Genomic DNA, 24,477 nt, shown 5'->3' with positions numbered 1-24,477 from the left:
CGGATAACTCTGTCGAGGTTTAGTTGGGATCATCGAAATGCAAGTTAGGAAGTACCAACTACAGTTCAGAAGGTTTGCAGAGAGTCCTGCAGAACCGAGCCATCAAAGCGACGGACTGACGTTGACATTCACAGAGAACGAATGCACGATTCCGGAGCGAATAAACGTGGAATGGATCAGCTGATTCTAGGCGCGAAACGGAGGGCCTCAGCTACTTCCGATTCCAAGCAGGCAGGCGGAACCTGAGCTTCTGTTAATCGATAGAGAGCCTGGATTACGTTTCCAGGCGCGAGGGACTTTCCCACCGCAGAGCCGAATGCCCTCAATCCAGCCGCCATGGGGAATCGAGCAGTCAAGTCACGTTTTATTTCCCACTGAATGCTGTCTCGCGCACCCTTGCATCATCGAGATTCGGCCGATCGTAAAGCGGCCCGCGAGATGGTCGTAGCTTGCGTTTACGCCTCCCGTAAATCGGTTTCCCTCAATGCGGATTATCGAGGGGTCCCTCCATCCGATAGGAAACGAAGCGTGGAAACGGCGAGGAGATTGCACGGCGCGCCACTTCCGGTATTAGCGTCGACGGTCCTTTAACTAAACGCTCTTTGACGTAGATACGACTGTCGTCGAAGCTCGGTACACACGCGCGGTTAATTTCCACTCTAGAACAGTGGGAACACGCTCCTTTGAGATCTTATGTTCATCAGCGCGTCGTTGTAGTCGGGGCCGATTACAGGGCGGAAGAAACGCGAGCGTTCCCCGAGTCAGCTCGGTGATGAGTCTCTGCTCAACCGCGAAACTCTAAGCGAGCGTTCATGGCGCCCTCTCGACGACACTTGAGCAAGTTCGCGCGGGCCTCGTGCCTCTTCGACGTGTAGAGGTTAGTTTAGTCTATTACGAAAGTGCGTTAAGGACGTCCACGCGCCGCGCGGGCTAACCTCTTTAGTTCGCTATACACGGTGGGTTGAGCACGATAGAGGTCTAAACAGTGTTCGATCACGTCGATGTCGGCAAACAATGGCGTGCACTTAGCGAAACGTACCCCGGCAGGCTCCAACTCAACCACACAGCGATGTCTCGTTCGACGTTCGTTTACACCGACGATATGTACAAAATGATCAGAGACACCAAAAGACAGCTCGAGGATAAAATGGGTCCCGCCGTTCCGGTCTGCATCGCTTCCGGTCGTTCGCCTGCAACAGAGGTACGTGTATCTGCGCTGTGCAGCTATTTGTGTCCTGCCTAAGCTCACGACTCTGATCTACAAGTGGATACTTACCTGTGGAAAAATAATAACAATAATTGCGGTTATTTTATCTCGAGAGTAATTCATTTCCCTTCGGAGAACGAGTAATAACAGACGATAAAAGATGAACAATGCTAACGATGAAGAGCGGGGAAACCTTTTAGCGAAAATGTGCGAGAAAATGTGTCGAGAGGGTAGTAGAAATTTCTACAGGAAAATATTCGAGAAGAATTCATAAGGGCGATTACAATCGTGGACGTAATGAAAATAACGGAAATTTTGTCCGTGACTGCATTAATTGAACTATTCTGCCAGGTTATCGAGGAAGGACTCGGGCAATGACAAGTATTCCCGACCCGCGCTGAAACTTGTTCCCTCTCGCGACCGAATTGCAGAGTACACATGGAAAACTTCACTGCTGCATAATTGCCGTGTTCCTGTAATCCGATTGGCCGGACCCAGATGCCAGCGTAAGCTGGGAAGGGACAGGTGCATGCAATACCTTCCGAAATTTTCGTAGGGACAAAAACATGCATGAGGTCGCTAGAAGCAAATTTTGGAAAGCGTTGTATATTTCGAAATAAACATGATTTCGCTACAAGGTTTCGTTTGAAGAGCCACTCTGCATACGCAATAACTTCAGCGCCTCAATCAGCCGCAAAGATCATTTCATGGGAAAGACAGTTCTGCTAGAAATTATTTTGTTTCGTTTTCAGGACTGACTCGATACTTCACCCACACAGACTACCAGAAGATCCTCGAACCGTAAATAATTTGCTGGATGTAAAAACAGCATCCATTGAAGCCGTTTGTTTGAAGAACGCTGCTTTTCTGTAGCTCGGTTCAAGCGCAGTCAGTGGAAACATGTATGAGTAACCTGTGCGGGTGCGTTGAGGAGCGTATGTAATGCTGCGACCAGTATTTACGCATTTCTACTCGTTTCTACCTTTTCATTTGATTGTAAGCCTCAAAGGATTCAAATCTTGAAGAAGAATCATAATTTCAATGAGGTCTAGTATAAACAGTCTACAGAGCTTCATGGATCTATTAACGGAGCCTCAGCAGCTTCAAAGGCCAGTGAGCGTCGAAAGAGGGTTTGAAGATCCCACTCTTTCTCCAAGCTTCCGCCTACTAAAGACGCTGCAGACCTACCCACAGCAATGGCCATCACGAGAAGAAGCAAGGATGCACCAGTCCTTCATTCCACAAGAAAGCATCAGTACAGACACTTTTAAGGAGGCTCGCTCTGGATGAGATCATGCACTGCATCCGCCTTTCAATGTAGTGTCGCAGGAAGGTTTAAAACCCCACTTCTGACCCAACTTCATGTCTCTTTAGGATGCTGCTAACCTATCTCCAACTCGTAAAACTACACAGAGGTCACGCAAAAACAACTTACATGTTCGCTTGAATATGCAAGACTACCAAACCTGGGGGTGAAGGGTACTAGGTGGTTATCTGACTATGATGGTCTCTCTAGTTGGCAACATAAAGGATCAGCCATGCATCCAAGCCCCACCCTAACTTTAAAGGACAGAAAGGAATAAAGGAGCAGCCTGACGACGAGGTGTCCAGGTACTCACCATTTAGGACATGGACCTTGATGGACGCAGTATTGGCGTTGCTCGGCTGGCACCTGTACTCCCCAGAGTCCGATGGCTGTGCCGTCTGTATGAGGAGCCAGGAGGTGGTGACGTCGCCACCTTTTTCGGTTATCACCGAGACGCCGCCCCTGGGACTGTCGTAGCTCAAGACGTTCTCATTGTAGTACCAAAAGATGAAGGCTGGCGGCTCCGAACTGAAGTGTATGGCGCACGTCAGGTTTATCGTGCTGCCGGCGCCTACGTATAAATCTGGACCACCCAGTATCGTCGCTGTCGGCACTACGATAAAGAACGAATTCTCTCTCTTTTTTCTTCCGCCGTCGCCGTTCCCCTCGGTCGTCCGTCACTACCCTTCGCGTCGCTCTCGAACCACCCCACGTGACGACAGCTATTTCGGGTCGATCTCGAAGCTGTCCCCACGCGAGGAGCCTCTTGCGAGCGATACTCGTCGAAAAAACCGAGGATGATTCAGCGATCCGTGAGCGTTAACAAGCCGAAGCTTGTTACACGATGCTCAAGGTCATTGTAATTGAAATAATGAGGGTTGCAGTGGCGATATCTGCAAAGCTCGATGAATTACTCTCCTCGAGATCGTTAGCGGAATATTCGATACGTCATAATGCATCGAGATAATCAAAAGCAGAAGGATAGGGTGCAAGTAAATGTGAAGTGGAACCGAAGTGAAACAAGGACCACGTCTGAAGGTCGAAATCTTCATTTAAGTAATGAACACTCGCCCACGGAGCTTACGAAGTGGATTTTATAGAAAGACTACTCTCCACGAGTCTGATTGGTACAGATATATCCACTTATAGTTCCACATGATAACCAGACAATTCTGTAACCTGATCGCCACTGCATGAAATGGGGAAACTTAGAAAGACTCTTGGATCCCGACCCATCGAGGATCGCCGAATGGAACTTACCAACAACATTCAGGCGAAACTGATGCGACTTGACTGGGATGGTGGAGATCTGACAGTCGTAGAGCCCCTGGTCTCTTTCCTGCGCCCACTTTATGCAGAGGGTCCATTCGGACCACTCGCTGTTCTGACCTGTGTTTTGCCTGTGGAGCGCCTGGAAACGTTGGTCGCTCGTGTACGTGTACGCCCCCGCCGTCAAAATGTGAATGTCTCTGTGCCTGACCCAGGATACCTTTGCAAACGGAATTTCAAAGAGGAGTCAATGATGGTTATCGACGGGCGACCGAGCGCGCGGAGTGCTTTGAATAATCGCGTCTGATAGCTAAGTGAATTTGCCAATAGCGAGACGCATCCACGTTTGAACTTCAACTGGGACTCTTTCTCTATCTAAAATCGATAGACTTCGCTGGATATTGGGCCGAGGTCGGTATTACTTAGCCCTCGTACCGTGAAATTAAAATGGCACAAGCCTGAAAATGCAGCCAGAGCAAGCTTCCGGGAAACAAGTTCCCCCGAATAATACTCCGCGGAGTTACGGCGTCCTGATGGGCAACGCGAATCAATGTTTCACGTCCGTCTCGTCATTCCGTGACGTTAAATATTCCAGCAGGCCGGGGCGCGAGGTCAGAGGCTCCTATCGTCACGCGCAATGGCACTCCCGCGCTCGACCGTGTGATACATAATTCGTTTCGACGAAGGAGACGCTTAAACTTGAGCCCTGGCAAAGTTTGACGTCTTCAGGGGCGGTAATTTCATCAGCTCGCAGCGAGAAAGTAATCCAGTGAACTAGGGTCAACACCTCCGAGGCAGAGCAGCTCCATCGTTCCAGTTTGCCGAGATTTCAAAAAGGAAGAACCGAATCAGCAAGGATATTTGTCTATTTCCGTGCTGGTGGGAGTAAAGAACATCCCCCACGAAGGAGGAAACGATTTACACATGCTCCACTTGAGGTTGGCATCTCGGGACCCATGAATTTCGAGAAAGAAAAACCATCTAGGATAAAAGATATCTCCTGCATTTAAAGAAACTACTGACTTTAAAACGGGTTGGAAGATCAGCCAGTACCGAAAATGATTGAGGAACCGTACCAGCAAGGGAGTAGCTGTAGCGCTAAGTGAAAGAAAAATTTCATACTTATCCAGGCAATTTGTATTAGGTTCTAAGAACCCTTCGAGGGATCCTCCTGCAGCGTTCCCTCCTCCGCAAGAAACACCCGCGTAATCTTTTCTGCTTGGACGAATCGATGTAACAGTCGAGCTTCCGCGTCAGGGTAATTATTTCGTTGCCTATTGGCGCGAGAAATGAACTTTCATGGCAAACTATTAGTCACGATGAAGGGGAAGGATAATCGGATGATTAGCTCACCCAGCAGCGTAAACCCAGTCACCCGAAATGTGCTAAAGTACGGCTTCGTTGCTCGTATGTAATCAGACTCTAATAAAAGGGCCTTTTGTTAAGCTTGCACAGTAGCGAGATTTATGGGCAACGAAATTTTTTTAATTAATCCGCGAACAAGAAGAGGTCCTTCGGACATCAGGTCAGGAGCTTCTTTTACTAGCTCTCATTTCGGAGAAGTTGGAAACTCCCTAGCGTTGAAGTTTTACGTTCGCCAGGAACATCTTTGATCCTGCCGGATCAGCTTGCCTTATTACGACTTTGTCAGCTCCTAAAGAGCCGATATCTGTTGGGAAACTTCGGTCGTAAGCTTGCGCGACATACGCACGCGTAAACAATGAAATTTTATTGGTTTGGCAAACTGCCTTCGCCGGTCTTAACGAAAACTCCCCGCAATACCTGTCACAACAGCGGCCAGTATTAATAACCAGCAGTTAGAAGTTCGCTAGAGGTAGAAGCTAGAAGGGAAATCGCGGAGCGCGTCCCAGTCGTTCATCGATCTATCCTCCGTAATTTATCCCTCGATGTAAAGCGGAAAAGGCAGATGTTTGCGACGACTCTGCGGTCCTGTGTGTGTGTTCGCTATGTTGGCACCACTTAGCTTATTTACTCGAGGAAGTTTGCGTCTCGCGGAGTATGGCGAGCCACGTCTGCCGCTACTGCGCCGGGAACAGAAGCAGTTTAGCGCTTCCGAACTCGCCCATCGAGACGACGGGGCGAGGTGGGACACGAAGAGGAAGTGAAACTACGGGAAGACGTCCAAAATGATGAATGTCGAACGTTAAGCAGTTCTGCTGCGGGCGTAACTGCAAATGGACTCGCGTATTGTCTGCTGCACAGACTCGCCAGCAACCTCGCTCGCTTGGATGATCTGTCGTCTTTTCTTTATCGAGCGTCAGTTGCCTCTCTGTATCAAAATGGGATTACTTCCCAGGAGGCTTAGAAAGAAAGCTGAATAAAGAGACCAAGATGCAGTCTTTGTCCTGAGCACATGGAATTTCTGTACATGGAATCTACAGACATGTACTTACCTAGGTAGCCAATTTACAGTACCAGAAAGCGAATCTACAAGAGGGGTGTACAAGTCCCTGAGAACTGGTTCTCAAGATTAGTAGACACTTGAAGTACAAGAAGGAAGCTTCATTAAGATATAAGTCTCAGACCTAAACCAGATCTACCCAAGCCTATCTTCAGCCAAGCTCAGACCTAACCTAGGTTCAGCTTAAATGGAGCCCAGACCTAGTCTAGACCTACATTAAGCACAACCAAGGCATAACGGTGTCAGGTGCTTCACTGAGAGACTGAACCAACAGAGATGAATAATAACCACGTCATCAGGGATAGCTCCGGCTACTCTCTCGGTCAATCTGACCAGCTCGGTTGAAACTGGTATCAATAATTTTGCACGGGCCAGAGTGAAACGCCAAAAGTGTCAGGGCCAGATGCAAAGTGGCGGGGATCACGTATCGAGGAAATCCCTGTGACCCAGCAACTCGAACGTACTGGCAAATGGAATTCCACGGGTGACACGGGACAACGAATGGAATTAAAGTACGCTTGGCCTCGACTATATAATGAATTTGCTTAATACAGTTTACACACCCGGAAACGCCAAAATTGAACAACCCCCTTCCACTACGCGTCCCTATTCCTGCTTGCGACTGTGTTCCAGCGCGATGTTGTAGCTCCGCTGGCTGGCCAAACTCGGTCGAAAAGTTGGACGAATGCTTAACGAAGAATATCTATCGATCGAGGGGCATCTCGTAGAAAGAAGGCGTGTAATCGAGGTCAACTCAGTTTCTAGGTTTCCCAGGATTTTAACCACGGTAGCGAGGAATTTCGATCTCCAGACGATTACTGGGAAACGATAATGTCCCCTCGGCTCTGTTCTCTGATTGCAAGCTTGGAAAAGGCGATTCCGCTTCGAAACGTCCTAACTACCAACTGAGGAGGAGTCTTTCGAGTGGGTACCCCGCTCGTTCGTCCAGAAATCAATCTCCAACCGCATGTTTGGACGCGATAGCACAAAGCGCCGGAACGTTGGTTCCTACACTGTAACCGGGAAAAACCTCTCGTCCCAAATCCCTTTACTTTTACCATAGCATAATGTCTGCCACGCACAAGCGAGATTTTCGTGTTGTGACGTTGCGAAGGTTCAACCTGACGTGCAAACAACGCCATAATCCGCGAAGACGTGATTCGGAAGTCGTGACTTGGATAGCGCGTTGCTCTCGATCGACCCAATACCTTCGCAATGTCGGCGCCACGAGCCGCGATAAAATTGAATTTCCAGTTGCCTTGAAGGTCGATTAGCGTCCAATCGAGCCCGGGCAACTCGATTATTCCTTGCAAATCGCTTTCCCTAAGGTCTTTAGCAGAAGCCAGGGTTTCATCTTTCAAGGGTCCCCGCTGCCACAGTTCTTTTCCCGGTAATTACACCGCCATCAGAAATTTGTCGAAACTCCATGGAACAACGTCGTAGAAATCGCGAAAGCATTTTTCTGAAACATTAAACTGCCTCGAGCAATTTCTCGCGTTACCCCTGCCTTGGGGTCAGGCTCTGGTTCGAATGCCTGTCGAATGGGGATAAATGTTCACGGGGCTGGAACTCTCCCGTAATGGCGGAGCATAAATTGTGACTAAATGGACGGTACATGGCAACGCAGGATCGTCTTACGGTTTTGTCACCCAGGTTGCGCACCCTACACGTCAGGTAGGCTGTCTTCCCTATCAACGCTGTGACGTTGGTGCTCTGAGAGTAATCGAACGTGGGCTCTCCCTTCAACTTCAGATCAGAGGGGTCCACGAGTAGCTGGTTCCGTGGTCTACCTTGGATCGCGTGTCGGTCCATGCTATCTACCGTGCGGTCTCCTAGGCTCAGCGTGTCTGTAACAGAAAGGAGAAATTCCTGCGTTAGATACTTGAGTCCTCGGCCAACAAAAATTCGGCTGGTCCTTAGAGGGGAACTTAAGCGCAAGTAATGCGATACCAGAGGCTGTCTATCGAACCCCAAACACACATTCTTGAAATTTTCATGCACAGTTGAATCGTTGTTACCTACAGTCCTACATTACTCTACGAAGTTTAAGCTAGTGAAGAGTGGCTTCACGATCATCCACTTTTTCGTTCACTCGAATTGCTACTCTCATCCATGATGAAATCGAATTGTTGTACATGATCAAGTCTCTGTGTGTTCATCGATCTCGATGTACCTATCAACTCACTAATCCCTCTCGTTCTTCGTTTCTCTCGGCTTATCGCACCCAGGATCTACCTTCCTCCATTTGTTTCCTCTCGTTCTCTCCCTTCGACCACTCATCTCAGTAGCTTCCCTTCCCGTCAACGGCAGCTCTGTAACGCCTCCAGGAACAAAAAGCAACGTTCGGATCACTATTCGCGGAGATCGCAGAATTGATGCGTTCTGCGCGCGTACATCCGCAGTAGTACTGAAACGAGCGTTTTAATAGTGCCCCGGGGGAAATGGAACGCATCCAGGGATAATTTCCGGCTTTCAAGCCCGACGGTATACCATGATGTGACTTTTGCACTGAAATTTTCCCCACTGTTCGCCGTATAATTGATTTCCACTGAGTTCGCGCATGATATTTCACGCGTGCCACTGAGTTACCTCTGCTACAAGACTAAGGTAAATGTCCCAGTAGTTGATTCCACGTCCTGATACCTGAACACTAAGGTTCATTTCATTCCATTTTAGGCTTAAATTCTAATGCACTAGGTGTACCTAATGGAACATAAGATTTAGAATCATAAAATAGTATCCTCAGTTACTGGGACCACATGATTTAAGTATCAGGACATGCAGCTTTAGGTTGTTTAGTTACTTAAACTTTTGGTACCTTAACTGTTCAGGTACTCAGACAATTATCCTATGTCTTTGTTCCCGTTTGCTTAGAAGTCAAACGAGTTTGCTTAGAAGTCAAACGAGAACAAAAACATAGGATAATTGTCTGAGTACCTGAACAGTTAAGGTACCAAAAGTCTAAGTAACTAAAACTGCATGTCCCAATACTTAAATCATGTGGTCCCAGTAACTGAGGATACTATTTTATGATTCTGAATCTTATGTTTCATTAGGTACACCTAGTACATTAGAATTTAAGCCAAAAATGGAATGAAATGAACCTTAGTGTTCAGGTATCAGGACATGGTATCAACTACTGGGACATTTACCTTAGTCTTGTAGCAGAGGTAACTCAGTGGCACGCGTGAAATATCATGCGCGAAAAAAGCCCCACAGAGATTTGTCCTCGCGCCTGTTGAGAATAGATTTCAGGAAAAATCATCAGAATTGAACAAGTTGCCACAGAAGCAGAACTGAGACACTCAATAGGAAAGCGCATATGAGGTGTCTACAGCTTCATTCGTAGAGGCGCAATAGCTCCAGGACATAGCCATATCTAGAGGGAGATTGGATGGAAGTAGATTAGATCAGAGCTCGTTAGAGTAAAGCTTTAGGGTGAATTGAGTGGAGAATATGTTGCCGCTGAGGAAGGCCTCGTCTCGGGGTCATGTAGCTTTTTGTCTTCCTTAGTCCACTAAAAAGGAAAGAGTGCATGCCCTGCGAAAGCAATGTACAGTGGCGTGTATTATTAATACGAAGAGGACACATGTCTTGCTAGTAACTCTTTTACTAGAGGATTTCCACACAAGCTATTTATGTTTTAGGACCATTGTATCTTTTTACTGAAAAAAACGACGCAGAGCTGTGACAAAGTACACAGAGATGAATTTTCGTTTCGCTATCTGTTTATCCTCGCCGAATCGCGTTACCCCTGTACCTCTGAGTTATTAATAGCAGGAACTTCGCGCCATTAATTGCTTTTCTCGTTCTGCCTCTGTTGCCCCATGCTTCCACCGGGAAGTGGCTCTCTGCCTGCTCGCCAGGCGACTAGGAGAGTGGCAATAGGACAAATCCGCTAGTTGCGTTCTCCGGGCACTTCGCGCGCTTACCTTGCTTTAATTAATTCTGGAGACCTGACGCCAAGAGCTTATAACAACACCTCGTCCTTCCTGCACACTCTCTATATTTCTTAATCCAGGCATGAGCCATGTCCAATAAGAGTCTAGCAAAAACAGTAATCAGACTTAGAGCTAGTACAACATCTTATAGAAAAGACAGCAAGACTTGTCGCCACCTAATTCGAAGCTAATAATCCAAAAGAAGTTGGTCAATAATAGCTAGAGGCTATTGACTAAATCTAGAGGCCTGACCCAGGCTTGTTGCTTCGATAGAATTTCAGAACTGTGCCTTCCACTCCGTTGCGAGGCAACAGTGGAGGTGGTCGACGCGTGACTTTGACCTAATCCTCTTGATTCCCATTGTGCCTGTCGTCCGAAGGAGAAAAATTAAGGAAGCGGGAAAGGTTGCTTGCTCGCGAACTAGTGGGAAGTATCGAACCTCGTTGCAGAGAATCGAGGTCGAAGAAAAGAGCGAGGATCTTCATCAAGGCACGTGTAATTTACTCACGATACTTCCATTTATCTCGGTGGACTCGTGGTGGCAGAGTTTACTTTCTGAGCTCATCAATATTTATAGACGTATGATCGCCATAGAATGTTATGAGCTGCTACAGCTAATAAATTTGGGTAAGGTAAACAAATATCCTTGGCTTTTAGCGAGAAAATTCCGTATGGCAGACGCCAATCGATAGAAATGTTCCTTAAAGACACTTAGACTTAAAAGAGATGAGAGTGTTTTAAGAAAAATGAACGTAAAACTGTGGGATTTTACGTTTTGCATTGAGAGCTCGTGTCATCATTTTTCACTAGCCAAGATTGCAATAACCATAAATGTGCTCCTTCATCCTGAACAATTAGTCAGCCACTATGATACGAAGTTTCACGAAAGACTCTAGGTTCTCTCTTCGATGAAACACGTCGGAGATATCGCGTGTAGCTCGCTGCTCAGATATTCCAGCCCGTAGCAAACAGCAGCTATTTGAATAAACGAATGTCCTGACTATAGCTCTGCTAGAGAGATATTTGCCATCTTACAGTCTGCTCGTGGTTCTTCCAGAACGCTCGAAACAATTCCGGGAGATCAGCTTTGCTTCGACTGTCATCGATAATAATTCAGCGAAGAGTCGTTCCTGGGATATTTCACAGAGATACTTGAGATCATCTACAGAAGGCAGTTGCCCGAGAATTTTCCATCAAGTCAAATCTTTATTTCTTGCACGTTTAAATTCTGCCTTCCTCATCGCCAGCCGAGCTTCTAGTTCCTCTATTTTTTTTAAATAAGGGATGTGGCGCGGAAAGGTCTCTGGAAAACTCTCCCCGGAAGAGAGTTACAGCCCGACCCAGTTTCCACAATCACCCTGTATATTCGTGCAATCGCGTTCGCTGGGCACCAGCAAAAAAAACTCGTGTTCTCTTGCTTCGCGTCTGGCTGCCCAGAAATTCCAGCGCTTTAATTAGTAGAAAAAGTCACGCGGATGGGGCGAGTGTTAGCGAGGAAGATGTTGGGGGAATTGTCTCTCATTCGACGCGAAGAAAAGAGAATTATCCGATTATGCGTCGAGCAGGAGAAAAGACTCGCCGTGGGGAATAGTCGACACGGTATCGCGTATAGATATCGCAACAGCTGCGGTTATTGCTGTATCATGACGTGTATGACGATAGAAGGTACACATAAAAGTGTTTCGCGCATAGAGATAGTAGTGGCATCCATCTACCGATATTTCCTTCTTCAGCGTGATAACTTAATGCTGCTGTGGCTGAACAATGAGCCACTGTGATTAGGTGGCGAAGTAGAATAGACTGGCTCGTAGAGGTTATGTTGGATGTTTCAGCACCTGCTCTAAAAAGAAATCTTGGAGCTATAGTGACACTTGCAATAAGACTTGGTTTAAGACTTGTTTTAGTTGTCACTTAATCATTCACATAATAATATTCATAACCTCTTCTTTTTCGTGGAAAAATCTTCAGAGATTCTGGGCTTCCCAGGAAGGACACAAAACAGTGCCTAACACTATCACTCTAGGATCCTACCTAGAACCCTAAGTAGTCTTACGGATGAATTCTTTTGCAGGCCTGGAATCTCTCTCGACTTGAACCAGTACAAAATCATCAAACCACCTTCAATCAATTGTTTTGCAGACCATTTGAAGTCTGCAGAGGACTAATCACTGGATTACTCGCAAGGAAAAAAATGATAGGCTGAAGTTGTTGAAGTCCCTTGTGGAATTTGCAAAAGTACTCTAACAAGCCTGAGTTTAAGAAAAACTCTGTTTAATAAGAGACGACTTTGTAGATTGACCAAAGCTGCTCTTATTGGCAAACCTATGTACTTCCAGCTAAACTCTTCTTAAGACCAGTTATTTGACTGTGATTTCAAAGTGTCTGTGGTAATGACTTTCTTATGTTTCTTGATTTAGCAGTGCAAAATTCTAAAGATAAACGATAAGAAAATGATTCTAAGGAAGGAAGATGTAGGTTATTTCGGCAAATTAATATCCAATCAGTTCACGAGTAACGTATCGATCATGTGACGGCTTGCACATCACCTCTATATCTATACCAAACTTAAAGTAATATGTCTATGTTATATGTTTACGTAACTGAATCTAATTCAGTTGGTACTGTTCAATCAATATTTCTTCTATAACTACTATCCTTCAGAAAAGCTTTGAAAATTAATATAGAAATTAACCTATAAATAAATTAACCTATAAACCAGCCATCCACATATTCAAGTTACAATTTACTTTTATTAATTTTACAAAGGTCTTAAACCCATTTAGAAAACTTCTGTGAAATCTATGTATCCTTTTTTTCTGCGCATGCCCAATAGTACCTAATGTATCCCTTCATTTGCATTATCACTGTAACTAAGGTTAGTTCCTCTACTGCAACAACTCCCGAATTCCTAGAATTGTGCACACAAACTTCGAGTGACTAGCCCTCGATAAGCTCTGGATAAACAATACCCATGCGCCCGAGGCTAGCAACTCGTTGACCCCAGCCACTGCCCCACGTGGGTGATTTTACAACGATCGAGCCCACGCTACTCGCAGCGCTGAATTTATTCAACAGCCAGCCGCTCGTCCCTGGTTTCCACGGACCCAGCAGCGCCTCGAGGATAATCTCGTCGCACTGGCGCGTGTCGAAGGTCGAAATTACTTTCAACCGGGAGCCCCCGATCCGACTACGTTAGCGCCACACCTTTGCCCAGAGGATTTGCACGCGAATCGCATTGGCGTTTCGAGATTAAGGTATTTAAGGGACTCCGACTGCGGTCTTGCCGCATTTCGCCGCGATTTCCAGGCAGGAGTCGAAGCGTGGAAGGGGGTACTGGGAAGGATGGGCTCCTGCACTCATCGCTGGTGATCTGAATATTTAGATCGCCTCGGTCCTCCAGGGAGAACGACCTTCAGCGGAGCGTAGAAAGATCGTTTTCCTGAGAGTTATGATCTTATCTCTGGTTCTTCCTGCTTGTGCTTCCTGGTTGCGTCGGAGCTCGCTGTGGAACGAATTAAATGGACTGTTCGAGATACATGGAGTGTATAATTAACGGGAATCCGCGGTACTTCTCCTTCTTTGAATTCTACTCTCTTTTCTGGAGGATTTGGTAGAAGCAGTGTTGCCATATAGCGAGACAAAATGTCTTCCAGTGACGTCATAGGGTAAAACAGTGGGGGTACCGCAGGCGATGCAGTCAAATATCGTACAGTACTCCTACTGTTCTACTCTATGACGTCACTGGAAGACATTTTGTCCCGGTATACGGCAATAGTGGGTAGAATCTGCCTCGTGAAGGATATACTATATTCTAATATGAATAAAATAGAAGTAACTTGTTGAAGTTATCGTAATGCTATGAATCGCCCAATGGAAGGGTTCCCTCTGCAAATCTAAATGGGGACGGCTGAATGACGTGGCAGAACCCGAACTAACTTGTAACAATTTTTCAGAGTGAGGTTTCTATGGAAAGTTATGACTGGTACTTCTATAGACTGATGGGCGTTCAATTCAAGTCCAATCCAACTTCCTTTCAGGAAAGGAATCGAGCTCCGAAGAAACACTGCGAACAGTTCGCCCAAGGAATATTACCTCCAGCGATTTCTCCGCCGATCAGGAACTTATGGTCTTATGAAACGTTAATGTGAGCGTGATGATAACCTCGAAACGAGGGCAATTCGCAGGAAGAAATGGCGCATCAGTCTGGCCGCCTGGAGTTCCGCAATTCCAAGAACCTGACTCAGGGACGATTATAAGCTTAAAACACATCGATTTAAAAAATTGCGAAACAGAAACTGCGTTATTGCTGCTGTTATTCGCCAAGTTGATAAATTTTGTAATCACTATTACAAATTCTACTCACAATAAAATCTACTCTGCTTTCCCCTCATTTTATTAAAGTAAGAGGAATTTAGTTAAGTCACATTATGAGTGATAATTATGTTAAAAAAACTATATTAAGAAATGGGTAATCGCATTTGTTTATCCGCTCTCCTGAAGAATAACAAAAAAATACTTGGATCACGTTGGCTCTTAGTTACAGAAATATTATATAGTTCATACGAAATTAAAGAGTATTTAAATAGGATTTCTCATTTATAAGGTAAGTAATCCAATACCCAGACACTTAAGATAACACATAACTATGTAAGTGGACAATCTAAAGTTGAATATCAAGACACTTGAATTGCATATTATTTCACGATACTATCTTCTGCTTCTTATTACGTACATTAGAATTTAAACTTAAAATTAAATAAAATTAATATTAGTGTCCAAACACCAGGACGTGGTCGTCTATTGGTTCATTTACCTTAGCAAAGAGAAATGAGTACAAACTGTTCTTTCCAGGCCGCACGTAATTATATTTGGACTGCTCACGTGTGTATTTAGCGTAAATCAGTGAATTAAACAGGGCCAGAGGGACTGGGCGAACGAGCATCGGTCTCGAACTCAGCCCGAGGTCCCGATAAATAAGTTCGATAAGACGGCTCCTTATCTTTTAAATAGGCAATGTAATTTAATCACGCGGGGACGGTCGCGTGACCACCTGGCGTCGCGGATTTGTCTGCGAGGGTGGACGCGCGCCACTGTGCCACGCTATTTTTTCTCGTCGTCACAGATTGTGGGAAATAAATGGCAGGTCGGTGGTAGTACGCGTACGTGGTCAGGCGTGGCATAACTTTCGCGCCCTGCCACCCTACCTGGTGGATGATTTGTGGATGGGAGCAAGAAGCGCCGGTAAAACGACGAGGGAATATTGATAACTACACGCAGCGATAAATTCTGCTGGCTAGTTTCAATTTGAGAGCCACGTTACTGCCGAGAATTCCAGTCGACTGTGAAACACTTTGTGAGAGCCTTCTGGGTGTTCTCGACGCGTTAGGTTACGCGTGAGTTGAGTCTGGCCTTCGTGAAGCTCGATGAGAGACTGCCTGGCGCCGCCCCCTCCTCCACTGCCGCTAGGGCCTAAGCGTCAGAGGGGGGAGACTGGCGATGGGTCGATAATGGGGCCTAAGCGTCAGAGAGGGGCAGCGCGTCACGTGTCGCCGATGGCACGAGCGAGCGCTCGGGTGGGGGTCGAGCGGGTCTCAAGTGGCAGCGGCGGCGCGTGGCCTGCACACGCTCGCTCGTCGCCGAGGAAGGGAGCCACAAAGGGAAGAGCGGTCTCTCCCTCTACCTCACAGGAAGGCTTCGCTCTATTCTAAATACTTGTCACTCACAGACCTTGCAGGTCCCTAGAGAGTGACCCAAGGCATCGTGAGCCACAGTTTCCGTAGGTACCCCAGGTAATCTTCAGGTAAACAAGCTTTCATCCCAACACAAATATTTAACGTTCACATTCGCCTACTGTCTTGATACTTTTCAAGCAGAAGCATTCTGAAGATGATACACATTCTCTCGGTAGTTAGAAAGAGTGCAACATTAGTCATAGTTATCACAATAGAGGCTATCCTAACCGCTCGCATTATTGAAACTGTTATGCATTCAATGAAACTCAACGAGGCATGCTTCCCCTGAATGGCTGAACGAAAGGTCAGCGTGGACTGGGATATCACTGGGTCCGTCTTCAATTCAGCCGAGGAAGGTATCAAGGGATTACAGACGACTTATAATAACGCTACAGGTAAGCTTTCATCACCACTATGCGTTGAAGATTAAAACATAAAGCAGATCTTTATCGGCTCGAAAGGACACAAAATCCCTTGAGGAGCGCGGATCCTGTTAGCGTGGGTGTGACTAGTAGGATGTTCACCGCGTAAATTAAATCCGTTTGTTTTAACGGAAAAAAGAGCGGAGCATCAGCGAGAGAAATTTGAATAACAACAACGGAACGCTTTTGTAATTCATTTGGCCGAACAATCGCCGCACAGTTTCTAGCCGCGTTATTTGTTTCGTTCACGCTTTAAAGTTCCGCCAGTTGAGCAATTATAGGAACGACAAACAAACAAGTTCGTGTCATTGTGCCAATATACGCGATCTATCGTCAAAGTGTTTTAAATAAACTGCTATTTCAATTTTCATGCTCAGGCGAGGGTGTCAACAGAGAATTTTTTTCCTTCCCATGAAAATTGAGCTTTGTCGACAGGTTTGTTAACGGCCACTTAATCACTTATCCGAACAGTATTGCTCATTTATGGAAACGTTTCAGAGAGCTCTCTTTCTCTTGGCTTGTCGCTTTCCAATCTTCGTCTCTGATTTCATTTTACATTCTCGACAGGTATCGTGTTCTATTGGAACATTTCTATCCAATACACGAAAGCAATAATAGGGGAAAGAATAGAATCACAATCACATTTTAAAATACATCTTTGTTGTATATTCCCTTGTATCATTGAAACTTAATTGTCCTGTTAACTGTGAATATTGATTGTTGAATGTGAATTAGGTTGAATAATAAAATAAAATCCCTTTCCCCTTTTTATTAGGGGAAATATCTGCTGTATACTCTGCAGATAGAAATATTTTCGTATTATATAGCGTACTTGTTCATATTCCTGTGCTCTCGAATTAAAATCATTTTAAAAAAAAAATTTTGCTTAATCTTGCACGTTAATAAGTAAACTTCAATAAAAAGTAAATCCTCAATTTGTGTATAAAAGTATTCTTTATGTATGATTTTAATCTAAAGGTACAGAAATATGAACGAGTAGCCTACTAATAAATTTGAAACATTCTTTTCACTGTAATTTCAAAACTGTTATAAATTTGCATGCGAATTAAACTACAGGAATTCCTCTTTTAAATGTGAAATTAAACTTTATTATAAAATACGTTTCTCTTACAATACAGTAGCAATACTGTACGAAAATTGTGAATTAAAACTGGTACAGAAATAGTACCTACATAACGAACGACAGCAGAGAGCGAAGTGATTCCAGCAACGAAAACTGAGTAGTTTTAAATTTCCCCCCTGAAAATCTCGAAAACGCTGTCGGGCGATAAATTGCCCTATCACCGAAGAGGAAGCTCCGGGCGTCACACAGCGTCCCGACGCACGTCCTCGCAATTTATCGGCGCATAAGCTGCACCGTATCGGTCCTATTAGATCCGTTAACGATCTCGGATCAGATTTCATTGCGTCGCTCCTCGGCGTTGAGCCTGGGTCCCCTTTGCTCGCGCCAACATAAAGAGAAAAGGCAGAAGAAAAAACGAGAACGTACGATGGGAAGGGGCAAGCGTCACCCGAGAGAGTAGCGGGGAGATAAAAGCAATTAATTAAGGCTCGAAGCTTCCTTCCGTCTTTCTCCCTCGCGTCCAAGTCCCTCGCCGCGCGTGGCCCTCCTCCCTCCCTCTCGCGGCGTAAATCCAGCGCGCAAAGGTCGATCCCTCCCCCCCTGTCTGGCGTGAAAACGAGCCGACGACGCACGACGTGTATCCATTATGGGACAAGTGGGCCACGTCGCGAAATAATGGAACGGCCATGATTTTGTGAGTTTATCGTCACTCGTCACGTGACACGGAAATGCAGCAGGGGAAGTGGCGCAGGCTCCTCCCGCGGCTTAAAGCGGGTCGAGGGTGCTCGCGCTTAGGCTCGTAATTAAAACACGCCGGAACTTAATGTTTCCTACTCTACGAGGGCTTTGAAGTAACAAGCCCCGCGCACGTGCGCTGTATTTCGCCAAAGCGGCGACTGAAATTCGGGGCTGTTTGCCCGATTTGCCAGGGGTCCAATTGTTGCTTCGCTCGGTTCGATTTATCCGAGACTACTCAGCTTATTGTGCAGCAAGTGCAGGCTAATACCGAAGTAATTATGCAAACAGTAGAGATTATACGATTAGTTAAGGGCTACACTGTGCTCTGGAACAGTTGCGCAAGACCCTTTGTTGAAATCACCAAAATCCTTGGTTCTTCATTGAAATATGTACTTAGAGGTGAAGCGTGAAAGGGGCTGCACTTTTTCATCAAGACTTGACGAAAAATGGGAAAATGAAGTTAGGGGAACGTAAGTCGGGATATTACTGTATCACTTTCGTCTCGTCCCTTCATCTCTTTTTCTTGGGTCCAACGGAAGGTCTAGGAAGAGCTGCCAGGATAGGTAACGAGCCCTGCCCTAGGGGACGCAGCTTCCAAGTAACTCGTCGAGGAAGCGTCGTTTTATTACCGCGAGGAAGTTATTTCAAGGTTCGTCATACTTTCCGGATTTCGTAACGCCGGCTAAGATAAAACGATTTCGGCGAGGACGAAGTTTCCTTGGTCGTCTTCCTGGCAAACTTGGGATCGACGACGCCGCGGAGAAACCTCCCCTTGAAATAATACGGTTTCCGATCGGTCGGTCCCGCGAAACTTTCGTCGAATATGAAATTAGCGGCGATAATGGGAAACGGCCGCGCGAAATGGATTCCTTGGTTCGTGGAAGTTCCTTTGCTGGGTGGGGGGTCACGTTTTTCGTGGCTCGACGCCTCGAACTTCCAGAACCACGGAGCTGCGACGTAATTAAGTCACTTGAGAGGCTCAGAGTTATTTGATTCCTTAGATCGATAGAATCATTGTGTTTGTGTTACTTAATCGTTGAGTCGACTTTTCTGCTCCTGTGTCTTGAAACTGGGCTGCTCTAATGCCGAACTGATCAAATCTGCTTTATGTAACAATTTTATTTCAATCACTTGACTGTCTAGTAGTCAACATTTCAAAATTTGAAAATTTACTTGCATTGTTATATCTACTGTCATAAAGTACTAAAACTATGAATGATTGGTAAATAACATGTAGCATATTTCTGAAGCCATTTTGACAAATTTTGAGTTCTTTGTGAAGAATTTAATATCTGAAGCAAGGAACCAGTTATCTCTTAAACAACTCACTATAGTAGATTACTTTGGTTATTTACTTTAAGCTGAAATTTGAAATATATTATTTATTGTATAGTTAGTGCTCTCTACTTTTTGTTTTATGGGGTTGATCAGTATGGTGTCTGAGTGGCTCAACGTAAAAATTCTATTTTTGTGTCAAATTTGGAATAATTACATATAGGAATCCATACTAAATACCAATAGTATACTGTATACATGAGTTATTTTACCGAAAAAATGAATAAACATAACATTCTATAGATTGGGTGGAGGCGATTCTACAATTTGAAATAAGTCGAAAATGAAGAATGATAAAATTGCATTTTAGGCTTCGTTTCAGAGATATTGATTCTTCAAAATACGCGGGAAAGGGGCCTCATGTGGGGTCTACATCTACAGCGACGCGTGGTCTACTCTCGCGCTCGCTGTCAAGGTCACGCGTAGTCCACGCGGGACACTAATCTTCCACGCATTTTTGAAGGCTAATATCTCGAAAACGAAGCATCAGACGCAACATTGCCACTCTTGACTATCGTTTCATTTTAGTCTGTAGAACCACTTCCAGCCCTGTTTTACCAGTAACCTACTTGGGCCTTTTAGGTACATTTCTTACGACTTCAAAGGTGATTAAATGGGATAGGAATTACAATTCTTAATCGCACCAGAATTGGGGCAGGTAAATAGCCACGCCGTGAAGATCTTTCAATTACTGTTTTTCTGTCATCAGAATCGCACATCAAGAGACGCAGACAAAAGCCCGAGTGCTACGAAGGGTGGCGTAAGAACGCAGAACTTACTGCATTTTCTCCGTAGCGAGGAACAAAGGCGAAGTAATGTAGAACAGTGACAGTCTCGATGGGACCCACTGTTTTTACTCCGACAAAAGTGAAACGGAGTCCTTGCAGTTTCCATTTCGCTAATCCCTGTAATAACCTCTTTCCCCCTTGACGGCGAAGCGGACGAATGGAAATCGTTCTTCACCGTAGATTTACCTAGTTCCGGGAACAATGCCTCGCGCCAGGCGAAACGAGCTGGGCGAGCGCTGCTCGCGAGCACTTGGGAGCATGCAGCAGTGGTCGCATCGGGGCCGAGAGTACCGCTCAAAAATTGCGACGATTCATCGTGGAACGGGTCGAAAGTCACGATCGCTGCGCTCGAACCTCACGGAAACGGGATGGCCCAATTAATCATCCAGATAAAGGAATCGCGACGGTTTCTCCACCGAGTTCGATAGCGTGCACTGAAACTGGCGACGAAGCGGTGCGACGAGATAAGATTTCCAAAAGTTGGGTGTCCGCGAGAGGAAGAAACAGTCGGGGGTGGGAATGGAAGCGAAGGCAAACTGTTTTCTACAAGTGAAGAATAAGTAGCTTCCTATTATACCTATTATTAAACCTGGGACATCCTGTATGTTTAGTGAACCCTGAGAGAACCAGGAGAGCAATTTTTCTAGAAAATCTCAGTTCGAATTTACTTTAAGTGTCAGGCAACTATTTCAAATAGGCCACGTTGACTAGTACACTAGATCTAATTTGTTTGCATTTTTATTGCATGCAGGCAGAATGACACAAATTACACAATCAAATATTAAAAAAAAGCCTCATCGTGCTCTTGTATTCTTAAGCAATTAGCATAAAGCTTATCGTAGAAGTTTGCATGCAGCGGGACGTTCACGATATCATATCGTGACTTCCTCCCTCTTGCGTAAAACAACATAATCGAGGATGACCCATCGACTGCTTTACTGGAGCTCGTCCTGCAGGCGGCTGTACACGAGATAACCGCTCGTAACCAACAAATTTCCTCCAACGAAACAATACACCGCAATTAAGGACAGTAATTGAACCAAAACGTGCAAAACGAAGAGGACGACTGAAACTCCATCGAACCACGAACGAGCGCGTATCAACGTTCCCATGAAACCATGAAACGGTAGGATTAAATGGAACAGAAGGTTCAGCGCAATCTATCGTCTAAATTTGGTGAAAGATAGCAGTCAGCCAGGAAATGTGTCAGTACATCGCTATTTCGGTGTCCTCTGCAATATGTTTTCATGGTCCAACAACGCATCCCCTGAATCAATGCTATCGTAGCGGTTTCCTAGTGATGAGAGAAATAACATTTACAGCAGCAGCAATTGCGTAGTAATATTATGGATGCACGTTCCACTCGAGAAAACAGTTTTAGATGACTACATACATACGAGATGTTAAAAGCGAAAAAGGCAAACTCAAGGAGATTGTTGTTCGAGGAAGCTTATTGGTCCCAGTGGCCATGTTCTTGGCTCCAGCGTTATTGTCTTGGTATTAATGTTTATAACCCATCGTCTCAAAATGGAGGAATTCTATGTCCTCTATTTTACAAGGCCCAAGCTGACCATCCTCAAAGAAAACAGTTTGGAGACTGAAGAGTCTTTAAACACCTAACGAGGGTGCTGCATTATGCAGCCACTCGAAATAGCAACAGCGATGAAACAAAGGCAAAGAATCGCCGGGTTGTAGCGTCACGATTTACCACGTTGTGGAAACTTCTGCGGCCTCGAGACAAGCGTTTAATTTACTGAGGCAAAGTTACCGCGGCGTGCAAAGTGCTCGCGTAGACGTCGAACGACAATTGCCGAAGTTGTTCGGCTAGAAGGACAATGGCGCAAACGAGGTGTGAAGCGACGGCGGCTCCGAGCGTCGCGACGACGTTCCAAATTTCGCACGTTACCCTGTGCATCCCGACGCGTTGCCCGCGTAATTAGTTTATGAGATCGATATTAACGAGCCTCTGTACACTGCACAACTGTTATGCTGTGCCTCCGGAAAGAAGATACTGCCCCGTCCCTGCTTTGGCGTGTGTCACTCCACGGCGAAGGGCGGTTGACTTATGAATAATGCATACGATAAATTCGTGTCGCACGCACGCATGCACGCCGGTAATTCCATTAGCTGTTCCATTTCGCCAACCAATGGCCGCTGCATTTTCGGCCGAACTGCTCCTGCCCGGCCGTTTGCTGGATCAACGAGCGTTTCGACACGATTCGATGACCTACGACGTCACGCGACGTCTAGCGATACAATAGTCATCCTACAGAGATGCTAGCTTGGACAGATCAAGGAGAGGATTTGGAAGAACGACCTTTGCACCCTTTTCTTTCAAGCTTAATCCAAAGTTCTTTCACTCAAATTTTTGGTAGGTTTTGGCTAGGTCTGGCTTAAGTCCTGTACCCCTTTCTATCTGAACGATCTCTGGACCCTTTTCTTCCAAGCTTAATCCAAACTTCTTCCACCTTACCTAAGTAACCTTAAATTCAGGTTAGATTTCGATTAGGTTCGGGATAGGTCTTCTCATCCTTTTCTTCCAGACCTAGTCCAAGCTTCTTCCACCTTACCGAAGTAGGCTTGAATCCTGGTTTGGTTTCGATTAGATCATGGCTAGGCCCAGGCTAGGCCTGGATTAGGTCTGAATTAAATTGTAGTAATAGATATTTGACGTCAAACGCCATGTTTAGGTTAAATATGAACTAAGTTGGAATAGATCCTCGTGTTACGCGTCTCTGGAGTCAGACCCTGGAGTCCCTCAGCTCTTTCGAATTAAAGCGAAGTACGATCTGCTAGAGCGGCGTGAGAGTAATTACCTTCTGTACACATGAAGAGAATGGCAGCAATGGACAGCCTCGCCTGCCACCTCAAAGCCATGTCCGTGATTGTTTTCTGGCGCGTTCACTTTGGTACCGAAACGATTCACATCCTCCTTACTGGATGACTACGCACCGTCCACTCACAACTGACCGAATATGCCAGCACAGCAGCCGGGGAATCCTTATCGGGCTCGTGTTGTCATCACGCGTGAACAGGAAGCACACTGTTCGATAACAATCGTGGGATGCACAGACGCGGTAGTTAGTCGAATCTCGATTCCCACGACACTCTGAATGCCTCCGGTCTCCAGTTATCGCTGGGTCTATTGTTGTCGCTTGCGTTTGCCATAAGTCGCCGTTTACACGTTCACGCACGACTAAGAGAAAGATAAACGCGCACCGTTGCTGCCAATGTTTGAATCCTTTCATACATTGCTTAGATAACACGTGTGGATCACGTTCGAGGCGAACTTTGAATGTAGACTAGATAAGCGGTGTCACTGGATAAGTTCAGCCCTTGATCTTCGCGTTTGAGGAACTTCCGGAGTCGTCGAACCCTGGAATGGGTTCTTAGAGATTCGATTGGTTCCTCTTCCTTCGTGGCACTCTCATACTGATGCTTTAGAACTTGTTCTCTGGAAGTGGCCGAGATGATTCAATCCAAGGCACGGCGATCCTCAAGTGGTTCGTGATACCTCTAAAAAAGACTGTGTTGTCTAGAAATGGGGACATCACCGATTGCACCATCAGGCGCCTCTGAGTATCGCACCAGTTCTATTTAACATCGTTTTCTCGGTGTCAACAATGGGAACTTGATCGCAACTGGCCCCTCCTCAATTTAGGCTAAAAAGTACCCAAAGTGAAAAGGCTAAAGTCGAGGACAGGCCCTCTTCAGGGCCTAGACCAGCCTTTTCATCGCTTCACGTGCCTGCGCGCGTTCGACGCGCCTAAAGTACGATCGTCCCGTTCCACTCAAACTTCTCCGCGCACTTTCTGGTTCGAAACTGTGGCGGCACAACTAGGCCCAGGACAGGGTACCAGCGACTGCATTCGGGCGGCTCCCCATTTCCAGGCCTGTTTAATTCGCGACTCGTATCGGCTCGACCGTATTCTCAACGCGATTCACGCGCCTGTGTACGCGACATGGTATATAGAGCGACGCGACACGCACCACGTCTTGATTCGGTGGCAGATTTACCCTGACTGGGGAGATTCTCGGCCGTGGGAGCATGCGCGCTTCCGATCCACCTCCTCTGACGGTGGAAACGCGCAGAGGGTCCACGAACAGGGCTCGCGCACACGTAAGGTCCTCTCGACACACCGAGCCACCCGAGGCACACGTACCCACATCCACGACGCTCACAAACACTCTTGAACGTAAGTGTATAGTCTTAAGGGTAGCCCGCGTCAGCCA

The 24,477-nt window shown here is 46.0% G+C and overlaps 1 protein-coding gene across 2 annotated transcripts; it reads right to left on the bottom strand.

Moving 5' to 3' along the window:
* Nucleotides 1-943: 943 nt before the first annotated feature.
* Nucleotides 944-23,260, bottom strand: LOC143181465 (zwei Ig domain protein zig-8). Of its 2 annotated transcripts, none has more exons than XM_076381853.1 (5): nt 23,061-23,260; nt 7,843-8,051; nt 3,774-4,002; nt 2,827-3,126; nt 944-1,190 (listed from the first exon to the last, which is right to left on the bottom strand). In XM_076381853.1, the coding sequence occupies exons 1-5, from the start codon at nt 23,119-23,121 to the stop codon at nt 1,090-1,092; spliced, it is 900 nt and encodes a 299-aa protein (XP_076237968.1). In that variant the 5' UTR covers nt 23,122-23,260; the 3' UTR covers nt 944-1,089. The 2 variants fall into 2 exon arrangements, with proteins under 2 accessions (XP_076237968.1, XP_076237969.1); XM_076381854.1 differs by having other exon boundaries at nt 7,867-8,051.
* Nucleotides 23,261-24,477: the final 1,217 nt, after the last annotated feature.

Source organism: Calliopsis andreniformis, chromosome 7 (assembly GCF_051401765.1).
Source record: "Calliopsis andreniformis isolate RMS-2024a chromosome 7, iyCalAndr_principal, whole genome shotgun sequence".
In the NCBI taxonomy this organism is placed as follows: Eukaryota; Metazoa; Arthropoda; class Insecta; order Hymenoptera; family Andrenidae; genus Calliopsis; species Calliopsis andreniformis.
This window is presented reverse-complemented; position numbering and strand designations above follow the sequence as displayed.

Coding starts and splice junctions, on each gene's coding strand:
- LOC143181465 (XM_076381853.1), bottom strand. CDS start 23,121: ATGGCTTTGAGGTGGCAGGCGAGGCTGTCCATTGCTGCCATTCTCTTC. Junction 3,127..3,773: donor GTTTCGCCTGAATGTTGTTG/GTAAGTTCCATT, acceptor TCTTTATCGTAG/TGCCGACAGCGACGATACTG. Junction 1,191..2,826: donor CAAGGTCCATGTCCTAAATG/GTGAGTACCTGG, acceptor CCTCTGTTGCAG/GCGAACGACCGGAAGCGATG.